Here is a 22,533-nt window from a genome sequence, read left to right as displayed (position 1 = left end):
CTTATAATACATTATAACTATGAGAAATATAATCCATTGTAAAAGTGGATGCAACGTGTTCATTGTGTTATAAATCATCATACTCTTAAGAGCTATAACCATAAATAAGTAAATATTATAATATATTAAAACTGTTCTTTTGAATATCCGTGAGATGATACAACATATTAGAAGTATTTTTTTTATGTTCTTTTTTTTTTATAATGCCTTAAGAATATCCTTATAATGTATTATAAATATGAGCTTCATAGAAAGTGTTACCAAATTTTCATTTGAGGCATTGTCAGATCTTAAGACTGCTTCACTTATTTTCACGATTGCTGTAAGCAAACTTTGTTCCAGACCAAGACGATATAATCAGCTTCAGCTACTATAGTCTGCAGCTGGTAAATAACTAGTTGGCGTCTCTCCTTTTCTATGTAGTGGAGTGTTAAAGTAGTCCATGTCCTTATTTGAATCTCATGCATATGAAGGCCTTTCTATAGTTCTGACGAGTTTTGTTTTGTTTGTTTTTTTACATTTCCCGTTAAAATTTAGTTTTTGTGCCCTGTGGAACATTAATGTCCTGGTGGCTCATTTATAACCGTTGCATACGCACAAAACCAGCCCTGAAAGAGGTGTACACCACTTCCTACACAAAAGTTGGGATTAATAAAAAGAAACTTGACTGGAAAATTTGCGCATGTGCACGCCAACTCTGGCCCATGTGTACGAATTATAGAATGACTCAGATTATAGTAGGGCATTTAATGGTAATTTCTTCATCTCTAACTATTTATTGAAACTAAAGCTATCAACAGTGGTGGCGATACCGGAACGCGATAAATGGCGATAAATGTCTCAATAATTTGTCATGTGTCCTTGAGCATCAATTACATCTTGACAGCGACATCTCATGATGTTTTACAAGTCGACTTATTGTCAGCCGAGGCATGGCAAAACTTGTCCTTGAACCAGAACATTTAGAGGTCAAGACACTTGTGATTTTTGTGGTTAATCACCTCGTTAGAGAACAGCATGTTATGCAGTAAGTACTGAAACACTGAACAGTTGGACACGTGCATTCAGAAGTTTAGAGACGGTCAAATTAAGTTCACCTGTAAAGGTTATAGTGCATTTTAGGAGTGCATATATGTGTATGTGTGTGTTTTTTTTTCTGGCTGTAAAAAGATTGACAAACCTTTGTTATAACCAAGCTCTTTCCAAATAAACAAATAAAAGTAAAACGTTTCTGGCTCCTTAAATGGTCTTTGCACACAAACATTAGTGTTCAGAATCCTCATGTGGTTCAAACTCTCACTGGAATTATTTAAACAAATATATAGTGCAAGAATTCATCTCTGAACACCACTGATATGTGTTTTATTATTCGTATGTATATTTCATGTGAATTTCTGATTCGAGCGTGTGAACGGGACTTTTATTTTGGAACGTCTGTGTGACGTCATAAGGCTGCGCCGTGAACCGAACTCGGAGCTTGTGACGCGACTGAAGAAAGGTTTGTGTGTTAAACATTTCAAGTGTTTAAATGAAAGCGAACTGTTTTTCACAATCCAACAATCCGTTCTGTTTTACACCTCAGAGCTCAAGAAGAGGACATTTAATAATGTTTCCACAATGTTACAGTCTCTGAACAAAACTATATGCCTCAGTTCAACACGGACTGAAAACAGTTACTTTGTAATTTAGTGTACGTTTTCTTCTTTCTTTAGATCCACGTGACATAAAGATGTCGTTTATTAAAGAGGAGAGTGAAGACATTAGGATTGCAGAAGTGTTCAGCATCAAACATGAAGATACTGAGGAACAAACAGGTTTGTTTCTTTCTCAAAGCTGAACTCATTTCATTCTTATTCACAGTACAGCTCTACAGAAATTAATGATGTTTCTGAAGAATAAGACACAAATACTGTTACTATAAGATTATTATAGAGTAAACTGTCCTTTCTAATGATGTACAGTTCTAGGATTGCCGCTCGTTCTTTAACCCCTTGAGCTCTTAGAGTATTTTTGTGTTTCTGTCAAGAAAAAAAAGACAAAGAATGGTCTTTATGTCACTCTTTTCTGAGACGTTACTATGATTTTGCTGAAGGAAGGCGATGTCATAAAACAAGTGAGTTTTATAAAAGCGATGTAAAAGCTGCTAAAGATGGAGGGCTGCTGGCAGGCTGTTCTTCAGTCTAGATCCCATCACGAGAAAGCTCCTCTGCGTTAGATGAGGGAGACAGTGCTGGGCTGCTCCAGGACAGTTTTGAAAATGTTACTCATATAAAATATATTACATGCATGCACAGATTTAAGTCAGCTTTAATGGCCTTTTTGGTAACTTCATGACTTAACTGACCACGACATTGCATGCATGTAGTTTATTTTGTGCTTTGATAGCTTTGTGCGTGCACTTGAAGAGCACTCGTTTGACTCGCACCTGGTGCTGGAGTGGAGTGCACGTCTGAAACGTCTCTCAAATATTGCATCAAATAAATATGGGACGCAATTTGTCGCATATTTTACAAAGGCCCACACTTATTTGAATAAACAAATGAGGATTTTGCAGTGTGGATAATACTAATAGCAATTATGATGAAATCAGCCTTCAAAAGATCATTTGCCCATTAATGCATTTCAGCCTCTTTGTTTTTTATCTGCACTGTTTGTTCGCATCTGCCATGTGCCTTGCGCTGCTTTATTTAACTTTATTTTTTATTTTTATTATTATTATTTTTTTACATGCCCTTATTTGTATGGTTGTATTTAATATTTTAGATTTTAGTTTTTATCTGTATCTATCTGTATTTTTAGGCTCTACTGTTAGTGTTATCTGTATGCACCGGGGGTCTGAGAGTAACGCAATTTCAATTCTCTGTATGTATGTGCTGTACATGTGGAAGAATTGACAATAAAGCAGACTTGACTTGACTTGACTTGTTTCCACAGCCACGGAGTCTGGAAAACATGTGGTTATGGCCGTTTCACATGGGACGCAGCATTAAGTTAACCTGCGTGGTTTCTTAAAACATTTCAAGCTCACGTTTGCCCGGTCTGCCCTTTGAACACAGGAGGCTCTCCAGTTGTAGGGCTAAATGGGAAAGTTATCATTTGGTCTGACCAGTGATGAACTCAAGTTTAACAGTGCAAAAAAAAAAAAAAAAGGTATATTACACTTGAGCAATAGCAGGAACCTGGTTTTCTTAAACCTAAATAGAATAGAAAAGGAATGGAAGGCCAAGAAAACATTCAAAACCTGATGAGAAGTTTATCAGTTATTTCAAGGGCATTTCATTAGCAGCACCAGACTACTACTAACCTCTAAATTCTTAAAGAAACTGTAAGGGTGTAATTAGTTTGTCACACATGGCTTCTCCATTTTGCCCCCACCCCCCACCTACCTACCTAAAGACTACTATTACTATTTAAAGACTACTAAAGACTTGATGATTTGTTTTAGTGATAATGGAATTTTTCTGTTGTCTGCAGCAGTGTGTTCTTTTTTCAGCCTCGATGATATGCAAGTTATCATTGAATATATCACCTATCACCACCACTTGCTTCTTCAACAACATAATAATTTTTTAGGTTCCGTCTCCAATATTACAAAACCCATGACACGCAACAAAAATGTCTCTGATCTTGGTGTCCTTCGTCTGCCGGTTGTTGGCATTTGCTAATGCTGCGTTTAAAGGGACCACTTTCGGCCGCTTCAGAGTTTATGCTGCTGGTGCGAATGAAGGGGAGCTACCTTGCTGGCTAGTTCCCATAACATAGTTCCTAGAACTATGTGGTGCAAAAGCCCCTTAAATAAATGGTGACTTATTAAAAAGATGACCTAATAATAATAATTATAATACATTTTATTTGTGATGTGCCTTTCTTACACTCAAGGTGCTACAACAGTATAAAACAACAATAAAAAACAACACTACTCCATAATAGCAATCACAATGACAACACAAAAACAACAGTGACAACAACTGATATGATTTGAGTAATTTCTTAAAACAAAAAAAAAACATATCATTAATTACATAAAAAAAACAAAACAACATAGCATTACTTAAAAAAAAAGAATTCAACAACCAAGAATAAGAGAGTTTACAACGAGGCTGGTACGGAGTAAGAGAACCAGCAGATTGGAGAGACCGAGATGGTGTGGACACTGTGACCAAATTACAAACATACTCTGGGGTCAGCCCATGTACCTCCTTATAGGTTAAAATAAGAACTTTAAAATCAGTACATGATTGAAGTGGAAGCCAGTAGTTGAGAAAGCACAGCAGTGATATGACTGCAGGATGGTGTGAAAAATAAAACACAAGCAGCTTAATTTTGCACATATTGCAGTTTACCTTGCAAAAAGTGAATTGCAATAATCAAGCCTAGATGTTATAAATGCGTGAATAAGCCTTTCTGCATCAGGCATAGAGAAAAACTTTCTTATTTGTGCAAAATTATGAAGATGATAAAACACTTTAGTACTTTAGTAACATTCTTAAAATGAGTGTTAAAAGTCAGCTGTGCATAAAAAAAAACCAAATTCCACACCTGTACAGAAGGGAGAATCTGGCAATCATCCACTGTAAGTTTAAAATTATTACATTTATTTACATCAGTTGAAGTGCCAATCAGTATAACTTAACAATCAAAATAAATAGTTTAACTGCAGGAAGTTCTGTTTCATACAGGCTTGTATTTCCAGTAAACAAGCAGATAAAGTTGAAAGTGTTGATGTAACATCAGGTTGAGTACTAATGTTAATCTGGGTATCTGCATAGCAATGATAACCCAGACCATACTTTTGAATAATCTGCCCAAGAGGCAACATATTGTCAGGAACTCACAGTCACAGCCACCCCAATCATCACCAGCACATGATCCCAATCACTCCCGATCCCAATCACTGGAGTACTTATCACCTGCACCTCCACCCAGCAATCACTCACCTGGATAAAGCCATCCTCACGCCAGTACTCCGGCGTCTGGTCTACCGTTCACCACCCCGAACTGGTGCCCGACCCATCTCCTTTAAACATGTTCTTTCTTTGCCCTCAGATCCCCATTGACGATCCCCAGCGATTCTCCATTGCTGTCTCCCCCGTCAAACTTTCCATAGCTCTGGGATTCATCCATTCAGTGACTTACCATATCGTTGTCATACTGCATCCTGTAAATAAACTATCTGCTTTTACTAAATCCTCCGCTTGTATCCTGGTTTGTGACAGAAGACCGGACCAAATAAGACATCTATATGGATCCCCAGTCACCCGCTCCTGCAGACCTTCTGCAGCTGGGCAACCTTCTCCGTGCAGCATTCACATCTACATCCACTCCCCAATCTGCCTCTGCCAGTCCCATGGCGCTGCCTGCGTCATATGCGGGGGAACCAGCTGGATGTAGTGGATTTCTACTACAAGTCTTATTATACATCAAGGCGCAACCACACCCCCCCCCCCCCCCCCATACAAAGGTGGCATTCTTAATTTCTCTACTGTCTGGGCATGCCCTGCAATGGGCAAAGGCCATATGGGATGCTAATAGTGTCATGAATAACTCTTATGAAGCTTTCACCACTCACTTCAAGGAAGTATTCGGCTCCTCTGCGGATGAGGTTTCAGTCGCTGATCAACTACTGCGGTTGCTTCAGAGAGAGACATTAACCAGTGAATATACCATCCAGTTTCGAACTTTGGCGGCGGCTAGTGGATGGAACGAAGCAGCTCTCTTGAGCACTTATCGCCAAGATCTTAATCCCCGGATCTGTGCTCAAATGGTGATCTCAAGGATTCCATCGTATTGGAGAACTTAATGTTAAAAGCTAATCGCATCTCATAACACCTAGCCGCCTGCCCAACCACCCACCAGTCTGGCTCTCCTGCCAGCAGCCCTCCAGTACCAGAGCCCATGCAAATTGAATCTACTCGACTATCCACCGAGGAATGTAAACGCAGGCTTGTGGCGGGACTCTGCCTTCATTGTGCCGCACCTGATCATATCATCCGTGCCTGCCCCGTCAAGCCCCCACGTCCTACGGTGAGTACAATTCAACAGAACCCTGCCATTTCCAAGCTTACCATCATGTCAGTCTAACAATTCACTTCAGACTGCACTGTCTTTGTTTCAGCCCTGGTTGAGTTTCAGGCACCTCCGTTAACCCTCAAGGTTGGACTCTTCCATGAAGAGGAAATTCACTTCCTGGTACTGGAGGGACCAATGGTAGATATCATCCTGGGACGCCCCTGGCTCAACTTACAATCTCCAGAAATCAGATGGGACTCCGTTGAGGTAGTTCATAGGAGCCAATTCTACCACCAACATTGTCTCACTGCTCTTCCACATCCAGTAATCAATTCTCCAGGGTGTCAAGTGGCTTCGACCCTCATCGAGAGCCCTGAGCCTAATGTCGCTCCAATGATCCCATCTGATTATGTGGCATTCCAGGATGTTTTCAGTAAGCAGGCAGCCTCCCACTTACCACCTCACAGGCCATGTGACTGTGCCATCGACCTGGTGTCTGAAGCTAAACTCCCCAAGGGTAGAGTATATCCATTGTCCATCCCGGAGCACAAGGCTATGGAGGAATACATCCAGGAGGCTTTCAAGCAGGAATTCATCCGACCATCCAGCTCACCGGCTGCTTCTAGCTTCTTCTTCGTGGGCAAGAAGGAAGGGGGCTTGCGGCCATGCATCGACTACAGAGCCCTGAATTCTCAGACGGTCAAACTCCCTTATCCACTTCCCCTGGTCCCTGCCACCCTCAAGGAACTCCATGGAGCCCACATCTTCTCCAAGCTGGACCTGCGGAGCGCCTATAACCTCATTTGTATACGAAAGGTGATGAGTAGGCATAGGCCGATATGAGATGTGGACAGTATGACAACCTTAAGCAAAAATATCACAGTATAATGTTATTACAGCTACAAAACTTAATTTTTTTAAATGATTGGGGTAAAAACAAAAAAAAAAAAAAAAATTTCATACAGAAAAAAAAAAACATTATTTTGAGCAACATACAGAATATTATAAACAGTAGAATTAGTTTATTATTTTCTTTGACTTGTTTCCTAAAAAGAAAAAAATTAAGACTGACATCTTTATTTAACCTAAATCTGTAATTACAGTTATTTAATTTTAATTATATAATTCATATACATATATTTATATAATTTCATATCATTAAGTTATATAATAATCATACACATAATTTGATTTAATAATAACCCAATTTGAAGCAAAAACAGAATGTTCTGACAAGCTTTGTGAAATTATACCAAGTAAACTTTTCAGAAGACAGTCAGCTTCCCTCAGAAACACATTCATATAAACCCCCAAATCAATATTGAGGATTTTCTTCCAATAATTTGTGCATCATAAACAGTGAGCGATCGTCCTGCTACAGTATTTTTCTCTCTGTGTCTGTCTTCAGCGTCTCTGGCCTGTGTTAACGGGCATTAACAGACTTCATATTTTCACATAAATTACATTTTGGAAAATGATTGCATTGCAACGCAGTTCGTGTAAGTCCAGAACAGAGAGTTGCAATAAGGCAAAAAACGGCCGGTTGCCGATCGCGTAAAGGCCAAAGTATATTTCGGCCGTCCGTGCACCATCAGCATTATGTTATTTTCGTCATCAAGAGGGCTCACGGACAGCCGCGCACCCCATAGTACTGTGCATGTGTCGAGCTCATCCGTCCACGCTCATCTGCAGTTAAGTATACTTTTAAAAACAGTGCGGACTCGGCTGTGCGCGAGACGGAAAGTAACGCTGAATGTGAAGTGTACCCGGGCCTTAAGTTCGGCCATCCTACACACAAGAGACTGACCGCAGGAGGAGGAGGGGTCAGTGTTACTCGCTACACTGCACTCAGCCTGAGGGGTTCCTACTCTTTCAGTCATTGAGGAGACATGGAAAAGAGCGCATACCGCAGGAACAGTATAATGGAAAATATTAGTGGTTTTGAAACAGTGACATTTTTAAATCGCGGTATACCTTGAAACCGGTAATCTGCCCATGCCTAATGATGAGTGGAAGATGGCTTTCATTACCCCTTCTGGACACTATGAGTACTGCATTATGCCGTATGGACTCGCCAACGCCCCCTCTGTATTCCAAGGGTTTATGAATGAGGTGTTCCGGGAATTCCTCCAATTCAGTCATCGTGTATATCGACGATATACTCATATATTCCCGGAACCTGGCCGAACATCACCATAACGTTGCGCAGGTCCTACAGAAGCTACGACAACACCATATATTCCTGAAGCTGGAGAAATGTGAATTGCACCACTCCTCGGTACAGTTCCTTCGGCTATAACATCAGCCCAGAAGGTATCCAGATGACAAGGGGAAGGTAACCGCCATCACAGAGTGGCCCGTTCCTCAGTCAGTGAAGGAACTCCAGAGGTTCTTGGGATTTGGTAACTTCTATCAATGCTTTATTCAAGATTTTAGTCGACATACTGCTCTGTTGACCACCCTCCTTCGAGGAAAGCCCAAGTCCCTGTCCTGGACTTCCACCGCCCACAAAGCCTTCCAAGCACTCAAAGAAACCTTCAGCATGGCTCCCATCCTTCACCACACTAATCCTGAGTCTCCATTTGTGGTCGAAGTTGACGCCTCCACCACCAGCGTAGGACCCGTGCTGTCCCAGCAGTTTGGTGAGCCTCCACGCCTCCAGCCTTGCGTATACTTCTCCAGGAAACTGACCCCAGCAGAGCGAAACAACGACATCGGGGACAGGGAGTTGTTGGCTATTAAGCACGCTCTTGATGAATGGAGACATTGGCTGGAGGGAGCTAACCACCCATTTACTGTCATTACAGATCATAAAAATCTCCAATACCTATGTGATGCCCGACGACTTAATCCCCGGCAGGACCGCTGGGCCCTATTCTTCACTAGATTCAACTTCAAAATAACCTACTGCCCTGGAAACTGGAACTGCAAAGGCTGATACACTCTCTCGTCTATACTCCATCTGACCCCGAGCCTATATTCCCTCCAGCTGTGATCATCAGCCCCATCATTTGGAGTTCGGACGAGGACATCAGAGCGGCTACAAGGAACGAATCTGCTCTGCTGGGAGGCTTAGTCCACTGTATACCGGGCTCTGGACATCCAGGCAGCCAACAGACCCTCTCGCTCCTCCAAGCTCAGTACTGGTGGCCCAGTATGTCCCAGGATGTCATCAGGTATGTCCGAAGTTGCTCAGTCTGTGCTATATTTTCTACTCCACGTCAGCTCCAGGCAGGCAAACTCATACCCCTACCTGTTTCTCAGAGGCCCTGGTCCCATCTGGGGATTGACTATGTGACTGACCTGCCCGATTCCAAAGGTAACACATGTGTCTTGGTGGTTGTGGATCGATTTTTCTAAAGCCTGTAAATTAATTCCCCTGCCAGGATTACCAACTGCCTTGGAAATGGCTGAGCACCTATTCTCCCATGTCTTCCGGAACTTTGGGCTATTTGAGGATATCGTGTCAGACCAGGGTCCCCAGTTCATTTCCTGGGTATGGAAGGCCTTCTTTCACCTACTGGGGGTCACAGTGAACTTGTCTTCCAGGTACCATCCCCAGACGAACGGCCAGACTGAGCGGAAGATCCAAAAACTTGGACGATACCTCCGGGCATACTGCCAAGAAGATCAGCACAGCTGGAGCTGCTTCATTCCCTGGGCCAAGTATGCACAGAACTCCCTTCAACAGAGTACCACCGGCCTCACCCCCTTCCAGTGCATGCTCGGCTATCAACCTCCACTGTTCCCATTGACAGAACCATTGGACGTTCCAGCTGTGGACTACTGGTTCCGAACAAGCGAGAGAGTGTGGGACTCAGCTCACATCCACCTCCAGCGCGCTATATGGAGACACAAGGCCTTTGCGGATGTTCGACATGCCACCACTCCAGTTTACCATTCAGGGGATAAGGTATGGCTTTCAACACGGGATCTGCGTCTCTGTCAGCAATGCAGGAAGCTGAGTTCCTGCTACATTGGTCCATTCACGGTCGAGAGGCAGATCAACTAAGTCACCTACAGGATACTCCTACCACCCAGGTACCGCATTCACCCCTCTTTCCATGTGTCCCTACTAAAACCCTTCTCTCCTGCCACTCCAGATGCCCCAGAACCACAGGAACCCCCTCCTCCGGAGATCCTCGATCAACCACCCGTGTACCAAGTAAAGGACATCCTGGACTCGTGGCGACGGGGTGCCCGGCTTGAGTACCTCGGGGACTGGGAGGGGTATGGACCAGAGGAACGTTCCTGGGTGGCCCGGGACAACATCCTAGATCCCATGCTTCTGGAGGAATTCCATCAACTACATCCTAACTGTCCTGCACCCAGAGGCCGTGGTCGCCCTCGTCGTCGCATCAGGGCGTCAGGACCCGCCCCTGGAGGAGGGGGTAATGTCAGGAACTCACAGTCACAGCTACCCCAATCACCACCAGCACCTGATCCCAATCATTTCCGATCCCAGTCACCGGAGTACTGATCACCTGCACCCAGCAATCACTCACCTGGATAAAGCCATCCTCACGCCAGTACTCTGGCGTCTGGTCTACCGTTCACTACCCCAAACTGGTGCCCGACCCATCTCCTCTAAACCTGTTCTTTCTTTGCCCTCAGATCCCCATTGACGATCCCCAGCGATTCTCCATTGCTGTGTCCCCCTGTCAAACTCTCCAGAGCTCTGGGATTCATCCATTCAGTAACTTACCATATCGTTGTCATACTGCATCCTGTAAATAAACTATCTGCTTTTACTAAACCCTCCACTTGTATCCTGGTTTGTGACACATATAAATGCTAAAAAGAGTAGGACCCAATACCAACCCCTGAGGGACACCCTGCCACAATGGAGCAGTCTGAGATCTGTTTGCACCAGAATAGACAAATTGAGTGCATTCTGAAAGAATGATTCAAACCATTTTAAAACTACACCAGAAAGACCATTCCACTTATGTAATCTGTCCATTAGAATAATGTGACAAATGGTATCAAATATGCAGCACTGAGATCTAACAAAACCAAACTGCCACAAGCCCAGAATCTGCTGCAACAAGGACATCATTTGTTACCCTCAGACTTATTAGACTCTTAATGTCTTATTACCTGCCAGGACAGAAACACAAAATTTTGTCATTTTACCAATGCATTACTAACATTCCAAATAGGGCTGCACGATAAATTTTCACATGGAGCAGCATTTAGCAGAACATGAGCAAAATATGATTGTGTTTTTGTGCAACTTGTCAGTGAACAACGGCTCTGTGTAGTAAATGCTGCTCCATGTGAAAGTGCGCAGGTGATGGAGATTTACTGCTGATTACAGAACCGTCTTTACTGACAAGATGCGCATTAAATATCGCATGCGATTTATCGTGCAGCCCTAATTCCAAACCATTTCCATAATACCTTTAGCAGTTTCCTGAACACACAGAATTCAAACATGATGAAAAAAAGATTTTGGAACGTGTCCTAAAGAAAGCAAAAGTTTAAAAATATTGAGAACAGGCTCTGAGATTACAGGTAACACCTATTTCGTTAGCTCAGTGGGTACATGATCTGGCGTACATCTTTTTGTTTTGTTGTTAAAGCCTTGATGTCTATTGCTTGGTGCTGTTAAACTGGGGTTAACTTGTATTTGTCTTTTTTAGATATGATGGCAGTTAAAGTGGAGAGTCAAGAACTAAATGAAATGGAAGAGAGAAAACAGGATTTCACAAATGGAGAAAAATATTTTATTTACTCACCGACTGAAAAGACTTCCTCACAAAACATTGCTCAAAAGACTGGAACTAGAAGTTATTTCATGTGCCAACAGTTTGGCAAAGGTTTCAACAGAAAAACAAAACTTACAAAGCACATAAAAGCTCACACTGGAGAGAAGCCATTCAGATGTAATCTGTGTTCAAAGAGCTTCAGAAAAATGGACTACCTAAACAGGCACTTAAAAATTCACTCTGGAGAGAAGCCTTTCACCTGCCAACAGTGTGGAAAGAGCTTCACCGAAAAAGGACACCTTAAAGGCCACATGAGAGTTCACACTGGAGAGAGGCCTTTCACTTGCCAACAGTGTGGGAAGAGTTTCACACAAAAACAACATCTTAAAGTTCACATGAGAATTCATACTGGAGAGAAGCCTTTCACATGCAAACAGTGTGGAAAGCGCTTCACTGAAAAAGGACACCTTAAAGTCCACATTAGAATTCACACTGGAGAGAAACCTTTTACCTGCGAATTCTGTGGAAAGAGCTTCATTGACAAAAGAAATGTAATAATCCACATGAGAATTCACACTGGAGAGAAGCCTTTCACCTGCCAACAATGTGGGAAGAGTTTCACACAAGCAGAACATCTTAAAGGCCACATGAGAATTCACACTGGAGAGAAGCCGTTCACCTGCAAACTGTGTGGAAAGAGCTTCACTGAAAATGTGCATCTTAAAGTCCACATGAGAGTTCACACTGGAGAGAAGCCTTACACCTGCCAACAGTGTGGAAACAGCTTCTCTCAAAAATGTCATCTTAAAGTCCATGTTAGAAGTCACACTGGAGTGAAGCCTTTCACCTGCCAACAGTGTGGAAAGAGCTTCACTGAAAATGTGCATCTTAAAGTCCACATGAGAGTTCACACTGGAGAGAAGCCTTACACCTGCCAACGGTGTGGAAACAGCTTCTCTCAAAAATGTCATCTTAAAGTCCATGTTAGAAGTCACACTGGAGAGAAGTCTTTCACCTGCCAACAGTGTGGAAAGAGCTTCACAACAGCAGTGAACCTCAAGTATCACATGAGAATTCACACCGGAGAGAAGACAAAGAGTTTCAAACCAAAAAATCCCTTAACTGTCACTTGAGTTCACACAAGAAGTGTGGAAAAAGTGTCAGTCTAAACCAGGGGTCAATATTTATGACATGAAGCGCCATTTTTAAGTTTCCTAGTTAATCCCTGTGCCACAACCTGTGTACCCCCCATATGTATAAATGCATAATTTCTTAATAATGATGTAGAAATTATTGATTTCTTGATGTTTGTTGATTTATAAGTTTTATAAAATTCTACAAGAAAGTGTCACAATTCACACAGATTATAAAATACACAAAAAAGTCATAGACTTTCCATTGTGGTCCTCTTTTTTACGTCCAATAAAAACGATTATTTGCATTTATTTTGTAGTGTTTTGTTTAATAAATTCCTATTAGGTTACATGGCATCAGATGTGGACATTGCCAATGTCTTATACCATACATGATAATAGTTTAGGGCGGTGAAACATCAATATTTTTATCTGGGTGCTCACAATTCCAAGCTATGGCTCTCCATTTAAGAGTCTTCACTGAGAAAAAAAAATAAATAAATAATAATAATAATAATAATAATACAGAGTTTTTCATTACTGTTGCTACAAGGAAAATACAGGTGCATCTCAATAATTTAGAATGTCGTGGAAAAGTTCAAGTCAAATTGTGAAACTTGTGTATTAAATAAATCCAGTGCACACAGACCGAAGTTTAAAGCCCTCTTTGGACGGGACTAGTTTTCTAAACTACGTTTGAGTTTTGATTCTTACCACATGACGTCTGCGATTTTCATGTACCAATTCGGACGGGACTAACATCTCCGTGTTTATTACAGAGGTGGGAGGGTCTGTTTTGTGCATCTGGGCGTCACAGAGATCATGCGCTCTGTATGCGTGCATTGCATATAGATATTCGGATTGATTACCATTAGTATTATTACACAATAAATACTAAATGGCTAGTATAGCAAAACCATGTTAATGTGTGGTTTCTTTAGTTTAACTTGTTTTTTATTTTTATTTATTATTATTTATTTTTTTGTAGTAGGCTAAACCCATGTTTAATTTTTATAAAGGTACGTCTGTAATTAAAACATTATGTAACTGAGTGCATAAGCGAACGTGAGTAATCTTACCTGATGCTGATATTACAATAGCCAGTATTAATAGTTTACGTGATCTGGCTCTTGATTTTATTATTTTTATTTTTGTATCATTATTGTTTCTTTGCCGGGAAGCAAATATATCAAACATGCGTGCGGTAAGAGCATCTACGGTAATTCACGTTGGCCAAAACACACAAGGAAACGCGTTGTGAAATTAAATATCGCCGGCAATCACAGACATTCGCATTCGGACAGGATTAGTTTTCTCAGAGGATCACTAGTTTGCTGGAAAACAGTAGGTAATTTGCTCTGGAATTGTGTGAGAAAAACACAGACGTTGCAGATTCGGACGGGATTAAAATCACCAAGTACGTCTGTGAAACACAGATTTCTCTAATGACCCCCTGTAAAACTAGTCCCGTCCGAATAGGGCTTAAGTCTTTGGTTCTTTTTATTGTGATGATTTTGACTCATATTTAACAAAAACTGACATGCCAATCAGCTAATCAACTCAAAACACCTGCAAAGGTTTCCTGAGTCTTCAAAATGTTCTCTCAGTTTGGTTCACTAGCTACACAATCATGGGGAAGACTGCTGATCTGACAGTTGTCCAGAAGACAATCATTGACACGCTTCACAAGGAGGGTAAGCCACAAACATTCATTGCCAAAGAAGCTGGCTGTTCACAGAGTGCTGTATCCAAGCATGTTTACAGAAAGTTGAGTGGAAGAAAAAAGTGTGGAAGAAAAAGATGCACAACCAACCGAGAGAACCGCAGCCTTATGAGGATTGTCAGGCAAAATCGATTCAAGTGAACTTCACAAGGAATGAACTGAGGCTAGGGTCAAGGCATCAAGAGCACCACACACAGACGTGTCAAGAGATTTGGCTACAGTTGTCGTATTCCTCTTGTTAAGCCACTCCTGAGGCGCTTTACCTGGGCTAAGGAGAAGAAGAACTGGACTGTTGCTCTACCACTGAGGATGGATTACAATTTTTGTCATGTAATTTGGAATCAGTAACTGATTACAATTTGTAAGAAATCGATCCATCTCTGCCCACAGCCATGTATTAACAGGGTAATTCTACAGAAACGTCCACTTTTGGTATGGCAAAATGACTTAAAATGTAATTCTTTTTTTAACATTTAAAATTAGACCACATTATTATATTACATTTTGGCTTTATGAATACACATAAATTACAGCTTTTTTTTATTATTTAAAGACCACATGAACCATTTTTTTGTCACTGGTGTTACCTTACTTTGGAAATTTTAAAGGGTTTTAATATGAAATATTATTTCTCGATTTATTTTAGTACATGTAGTCAGGGTTACAGAAAAATAATGATAATGCAATAAATAAGGAGCTTCTGTTTTATTTATTTTAATCAGGTTTGTTAAAAGTGTGATTGAATGATGTTAGTTCATTTGTGTAACAGTGTATTTGCTATAACAATGAAAATATTTGTAAAACACTTATAAACAAATCATGATACAATCCTTTAAATTTTAACTCTTGAGTGAAACAGTATTCAGTGGATGTAAAATTATTATTGTGCCACATGTGCCACATTTTATTTAATGTGACAGGGAAAAAAGTAACACCAGTGACACAAGACCAAAGATCCTTATTCTTCAACTATAATTAAGTAGATAAGACTAAATTGTTACATTTGGCATACATTTGGCAATTAGTGAAAGCAGTTAGTAAAAGAACATAAACAAAAACTGATTTTCACTGTTGTTATCCATAAAGAAGGAAACACCAGTGACAATTTTCATGAAAAATGCATTTTACAAAATGCTGCAAGGTATCAAACCACATGATGTCGATCATGGTATACTCACTAAACTGAGTAGTTTAATCCATTTGTATTCTAGTTTTTTACAATTCCCTAGCAATAAAGTCGGTCATACCAGTGACTTCCACTAAAAGCTTCATATGAAATCATGAGATAAATGAGAATTTCTGATAACTGAAAAGAGACAGTGGAGGTCCTGATAAATCTCTTTCTAAAAAATTATCAAGTAAAACAAAGAAAGTGTAGCCATTTACAAAATCTCACGGATTATTTTCATTAAACCAAAAAAATTTAAATATGTATTTCACCAATAATTTAATTCTGAACATCGTTGATGTGTTTTATTATTTGTATTTGACTATGTCTGCAGATTTCTGATTTTTGCATGTGAAGGGACTTTTATTTTGGAGGGGAGATATGACATCATAAGCCTGTGCCTCCTCCTGCTCTGTTGTGATTTGGCTGAAGAAAGGTTTGTGTTTTGAGCATTTGAAGTGTTTCAAACTGTTCAGAAAATGTTATGCTTCTAACGAGAACTCTTGAATGAATGATTTATTACTGAATGTAACATTGTAATGCTTTGTATAACATTTTTAAAGGTTATTTGTTTTTTTGAGCAAAGTGCATCTGCTTATGAGTGACATTTAGTTTGGATTTATTTTCTGTCTGTTAATTATTCTCATCTTGTCCAAACTCACAGAAAATCATCTACGTGACACACTATTATAAAGATGTCGTTTATTAAAGAGGAGAGTGAAGACATTAGGATTGCAGAAGTGTGATGTACAGTTCTAGGATTGCCTCCTGTTCAAAAACCCCTTTATCTCTCTCAAAGCTGAACTCATTTCATTCTTATTCACAGTACAGCTCTACAGAAATTAATGATGTTTCTGAAGAATGTCATATGATTTTCCTAGTTATGGCTTTTGACCTGGAGTGTAAGCTAAAGGGATAGTTCACCCCAGAATGAAAATTATCCCTTAATTTACTCACCCTCAAGCTGTCCTAGGTGTATATGACTTTCTTCTTTCACTTCTGTGACGTAGTGCACACTCCTGTGCTGACGCAACACTACACATTCTAAGCACATGAGCTGCTCAATCATTTATATATATATATATATATATATATATATATATATATATATATATATATACATACAATTTTATTGTAAGTTTTTCACATTCTAGAGAACAATCCCTCAACCCCTGTGCCAGCAAATCAAAGAAAAAAAACAATGATACTGTAATCATGCATATATGCATACACCCACATAAACATACATCGTTCATACTTGTGTTTTTTTTACAAAAGCACATACAGCCGTCTCTACATATACACATACAGAGTCATTAAAAAAAACTTACATAACAACAAAAAAAACAATTAAAGCCACGTTTCAAATTTAGGCACAGACTCTTTGTTCCACAACAACAAAATTGTCTTTTTTTATGGTCATCCCATATTTAACTGTTTGGATCTGACTGAAACTGTACTTCTCTAAGAAGGGGGCCCAGCCTAATATTGTAATAAGAGCGTCATGAGAAAAATCAATCTTTAGTACCTTTGAGTAGAAAGAAAAAAACTCAGTCCAAAATGTACACATTTTTGGGCAGAACCAAAATAAATGAGCCAATGTACCCTCATTGGGCTTGCATTTAAGACACAGAGGTGACACAGAGGGATATATGAAATCTAATTTGGTTCGAGAGTAGTACAATCTATGGACAACTTTATACCGAATCAGCTGAAAATTAGAGTTGATGGAGCAAGACCTAATACCTTGGAGGGCCTTAGTCCAATTATCTTCTGAAATATCTATCCCCAATTCCTTTTCCCAAGACATCTTTAAGTATTTAGTCGAGGGAGTTCTAGAGTCATTAAAATACTCAACATATTTTGAAACAATACCCTTCGAGTCAAGTTCAGAGGTCATAAATACATAAAGATATTCAGGGGACTTGTAAACTTCAAAAATTACTTTTAACATAATTCTGTACTTGTAAATACCTGAAAAAAATGAGAGGATGGTAGCCCAACTTTTTGTCTAAACTGAGCAAAAGAAGCAAATACATTGTCTATATATAAATCTCCTATAGACAGAACTTTTTCTTTCCATGATAAACAAGTTCTGTCTGAGTGTGAAGGAGGGAATGCATGATTGAAAGCTATAGAGGTAAGTGAACAGGTCTGAGGAAGATTTTTCTGAGCTGATACCAAGTCTCAAGAGAATTTACAACAATAGGGTTACATTTCTTCAGTGTTCTGATGGGTTTGTTTTCTGCAAAGAGTAAAGCAGGGATGGAGGATTCCTGCATATCCCGCTCAATAGGCAGCCAAGCAGGAATGGTAGTGCTCGATTTCCCAGGACATGCAATCCACCAATATATGAATGCTCTTAGATTGGCTGCCCAGTAGTAATGCTGGAAACGGAAGACCTAAGCCTCCTACCTCTTCTGTTTTACAAATATGCACTTTAGATATACGATGAGCTCTATATCCCCAGATAACGACATGATCACAGTATCAAGTGTTTTAAGGAATGACAAAGAAATCTAGGTAAAGTAACCATTTTGATTGTGTTAACACGACCAAACATTGTTAAAATTGTTTGTCCCAGACCAAATTCTCCATTCCACCCTGTCAAATGCCTTATGGGCATCCAGGGTTAGATTGGCAATTTTATCATGTTTTCCTTTATTTCTATACACAACATTTATAAGTCTGCGTACATTATGAAAAGAAAATCTCCAGGGAATAAAACCAGTTTGATTTTGACTTGATGGCATGTATAGCTCTACTAGCTTGTGCACACCTAAGCTGACGGGCTAGCAAGTGATTAGGTTTGTCTCCTAATTCAAATTGTTTTTGCTTAATCTTTAATAGAAGGGAGCTAATTTTGAGTAGATAAAAGGGTATTATATTCATATTTCAATTTCATAATACTAGTCAGAGTTGAGTTGAAAGATGTGAGTTTAAACTGTTGCTCTAGAGCTGACAACTCTGTGTCTGTCTCAGAAAGACTTTTGCCCCACTGATTTTTCTGTTCTGTTTGGTACGCATAAATTCACAGATGTGACATGTTTCTCTAGAACAATACCGGCCACAATAAGATAACGACCATTAATATCTTGTTTAGTGTTCAAGTCTTGAAAAGGAATAGTCTTACGTGTTAATATAGACACCCCACGGGCCTTAGAAGAGAAAGTAGAGTGTTACATTTGACCTATCCATCTGCATTTAAGTCTGTGAGCACTGGAATGCTTAATGTGAGTCTCCTGCAGAAACAATATATCTGCATGTGTAAAGAATTTAAATGTGCGAAGACTTTGGATCTTTTAACAATATTGTTTACACCACACACATTTCAGCTCAAAATATTCAAATGTTTCTTAGGGTGGCTCATCAAAGTGCAGTGAAAGATAAATCATAGGGTAAACTGAGCCACTAGTTAAGTACAAACATACTTAAAAACAAAACAAAGAAAAACACAAACATATCCAATACAAAAATAAGCTGGCAAAAACTAGTAATCTCGCTTCTCGAACATAAACGAAAATCAGAGTACCCCATTTAAACATGGGATTGCCGAACAAAACACAAGAAAAGAGAAAAACTAAATAAATCAAACTCAAAAGAAAACAAAAATCAACCGGTGATGGATTAACAGTTCTTGTGATCAGGAATACTTTGTATGTGAATGAAAGCACAAACATCCCCATACACATACACATTGTACAGACCCACATGTATACATAACTTACATGAACATCCTATAGCGTTATTGGCCTGATAGTCTTTAAGTATTAGTAGAACAGTAAAGGTATGATGACTGATCCTAATGATAATAAAAAGAAAAGAGAGTCACGCCCAACAGTCCATGAAATGTACAGGCCACAAACAGCTAAAAGTAGTCTTATTTACCACAATGGATCCCAATATCGTTCACCTTCCATCACGATGAGAGACTGTCAATGTAAGATTCGGCCTCCTGCGAGGATGAAAATATTTTCTTCGTCTTCTCATGTGTGAGGATGAGATGAGCATAGGCGCAGTATTTCAGTCTTAACAGAATCATGATGTATCCTGGCAATCATAACTCATGCTCTGTTGTTTCTGATGGGGCCAATGCAGTGGGCCCGGTCAATCTTTACACCATGCGGAAGATTAGATTCTCCTAGTAGTGAAGGCAGAAGTTCGGAAACAAATCGTGTGGGGTTGCCCTTCTCGATGTTCTCAGGAAGACCTGCTATCTTGATGTTCTGCCTGCGAGATCTGGCCTCTAGATCCGTTACCTTTGCCTTCAGAGACGTGTTCTCCTGTGATGGACCAGAACAAAGCTGCTCCAGATGAGAGATGCGGCGCTCATAATCTGTGCTAGCCTCTTCCAGGTCAGCGATACAGGATGTGTTGGCGGTTAGTGTCGACTGCACTACAGACAAAGAAGTTTCCAAATTGTTAAATCGGGCATTCATAGAGGAATCCATCTTTCTAATGGCAAGAAGAATAGCCCTGGGAGAAACATCATCTTCATCCTCCAAAGGATAAGAAGCATCAGTCTCAGTGGTCTCATTACCAAAGTTAATGTTAGTTTGACCGCAAATGTTAGCATCGGTTAGCACTGGGCTAGTTGAAGTGTCTTCCACCATGTTGACAGTCGGGGACAGAGACAGTCTTTTTAGATATATTCATCATTAATATATTAACTTTACTAACTGATCAAGTTAAGTAGGTGTAACAAAGTTTTATTAAGATTTATTTCACCAAGTGTAATGGAGCTGGGTGAAAATGCATCTTACGCCATGTGCTACTCTCTAGCGCTCCCCTCAATCATTATTTACCTTCATTTAAAGAGGAAGTCTCATTGAGATTAAAATCTCTTTTACAAGAGAGACCTGGCCAAATTGGCTGCCATATAGTAAGACAACATTTTAAAATACAACAGATACACATTCATACAATATTTAAACATAATATCCTCTCAACAAAAACAGTCGCAAGCCTCAATTATCATAGGAGTGTGCACTACGTCACGGAAGTCAGATGCGTAACATCATGGCTCAAGAAGCTAGTTGTTTTGTTTATTAAGTTTTAAATAAGGATATTAAGGATTTGCCTCTACTCACCTTAGTGAGTATCATGCTGATATATGCAGAAAAATTATACTCTTTGTGAAATGTTCCCAAACTGAAATGTTTCCAAGTCCAGAAAGGTAGCAAGTAGATCTGTAAAATAATCCATGTGACATCAGTGGTTCATCTGCAATTATACGAAGCTACGAGAATACTTTTTGTGCGCTAAAGAAAAAAAAAGACAATTTGTCTCCTCTGCATCACCCTGGTGCCATTTTGGAGAATATCCTCTGGATGTATGCTGTTCTGTGTCAGCTGCGTCACGCCGATATGCTGTTTCCATTCAGATCAAATCACAACAACAGGAAACAGATCAGGAATGACACAGCTGACACAGAATGGCATACGTCCAGTGGATATTCTCCAAAATGGCACCAGGGTGACCAGGTCCTAACACTCAGAAATCATGCATTGCATGTTGGAGGCAGGCCAGTCCTAATAATCTATGCTCTGTCCCTCTGTCCTCTACTATGTTACTGTCTATTCCAATTGGTCTCTGGAACTGCCAGTCTGCTGTTAACAAAGCAGAATTTTTACCACACCCCTCGCACGATTGGGGGGGGGGGCTTGGGGGTGGAGGTGCTGGTCTCCTTATCTCACTGACAACACTTCAGTTACTCCCCTGCATACCTCAGGCCCCTTCCTCAGCACTTCTTACCTCACACGCAGGTCACCTTTCGACGTAACCTACGCTCACTTTCTCCCTCTCACCTATCCTCTATGATTTTATCCTCACTTCCTTCACCCTTCCTGCACCTTGGCTGTCTGATGTTCTCCGTGAACATTGCTCTAAACTAAGGGCTGCAGAGAGGAAATGGTGCAAATCAAAAAAACTCTACCGACCTTAGTGTGTATCATTCACTTCTCTCTTCCTTCTCTGCCAATGTCTCCACTGCTAAAAACGACATACTACCACAACAAAATCACTCAGTCATACCTTCACTTACATTATCATCACCTCTATTCACACTGGTACATTTCCCACAGCATTTAAGCATGCTTGGGTAAGCTCACTGCTTAAAAACCCCTTTCTAAATCCAGCACTTTTAGAAAACTACAGACCCATATCCCTTCTTCCATTCATTGCAAAGACACTTGAGCAAGTTGTGTTCAACCAGCTCTCTATGTTTCTTGTACAGAACAACCTCTTGGACAGCAACCAGTCTTGCTTCAAAAGTGGCCACTCATTTAAGACTGCCCTGCTCTCGGTTACTGAAGCCCTGCGACTGGCAAGAGAAGCTTCCAAATCCTCAGTACTCATCTTGCTGAATCTGTCTGCTGCTTTTGACACCGTTAATCACCAGATTCTCCTGTCCACCCTCAGAAAGATGGGCATCTCTGGAACCACACTCCTGTGGGTTAAGTCCTACCTCTCAGGTAGGTCATTCAGGGTGTCTTGGAAGGGTGAGGTTTTTTAAGCCACAACTTCTTGCTACTGGGATTCCTCAAGGCTCAGTGCTTGGACCACTTCTCTTCTCCATCTACATGACGTCAATAGGATCTGTCATTCAGAAGCATAGCTTTTCTTATCACTGCTATGCTGATGACACTCAACTCTACTTCTCATTCCAACCAGATGATCCGGCGGTAGCTGCTTGCATTGCAGCCTGTCTGAGAGACAGTTCTAGCTGGATGAATGACCATCACCTTCAGCTCAACCTTACTAAGACAGAACTGCTGGTGTCCATCGTTT

General features: G+C 40.3%; 1 protein-coding gene across 5 annotated transcripts in view; it reads left to right on the top strand.

Annotated features, from left to right (window-relative positions):
* Positions 1–22,533, top strand: part of LOC109112557 (gastrula zinc finger protein XlCGF57.1-like) — an 89,857-nt gene that overhangs the window by 58,045 nt on the left and 9,279 nt on the right. Inside the window, exons 1-4 of one of the 5 annotated variants that reach the window (XM_042721188.1) lie at positions 1,413–1,498; positions 1,713–1,814; positions 10,624–10,705; positions 11,655–13,161. In XM_042721188.1, the coding sequence (XP_042577122.1) occupies positions 1,791–1,814; positions 10,624–10,705; positions 11,655–12,853 (1,305 nt within the window). In that variant the 5' untranslated portion in view covers positions 1,413–1,498; positions 1,713–1,790 and the 3' untranslated portion in view covers positions 12,854–13,161. Of the gene's footprint in view, positions 1–1,412; positions 1,499–1,712; positions 1,815–10,623; positions 10,706–11,654; positions 13,162–22,533 lie in introns of those variants that run through there. The other 4 variants (XM_042721189.1, XM_042721190.1, XM_042721185.1 and 1 more) reach the window with 4 other exon arrangements.

This window comes from Cyprinus carpio, chromosome B3 (assembly GCF_018340385.1).
Source record: "Cyprinus carpio isolate SPL01 chromosome B3, ASM1834038v1, whole genome shotgun sequence".
Classification (NCBI taxonomy): domain Eukaryota; kingdom Metazoa; phylum Chordata; class Actinopteri; order Cypriniformes; family Cyprinidae; genus Cyprinus; species Cyprinus carpio.
Note: the sequence above shows the minus strand (reverse complement) of the source record. Positions and strands in the feature narration are given on the sequence as shown.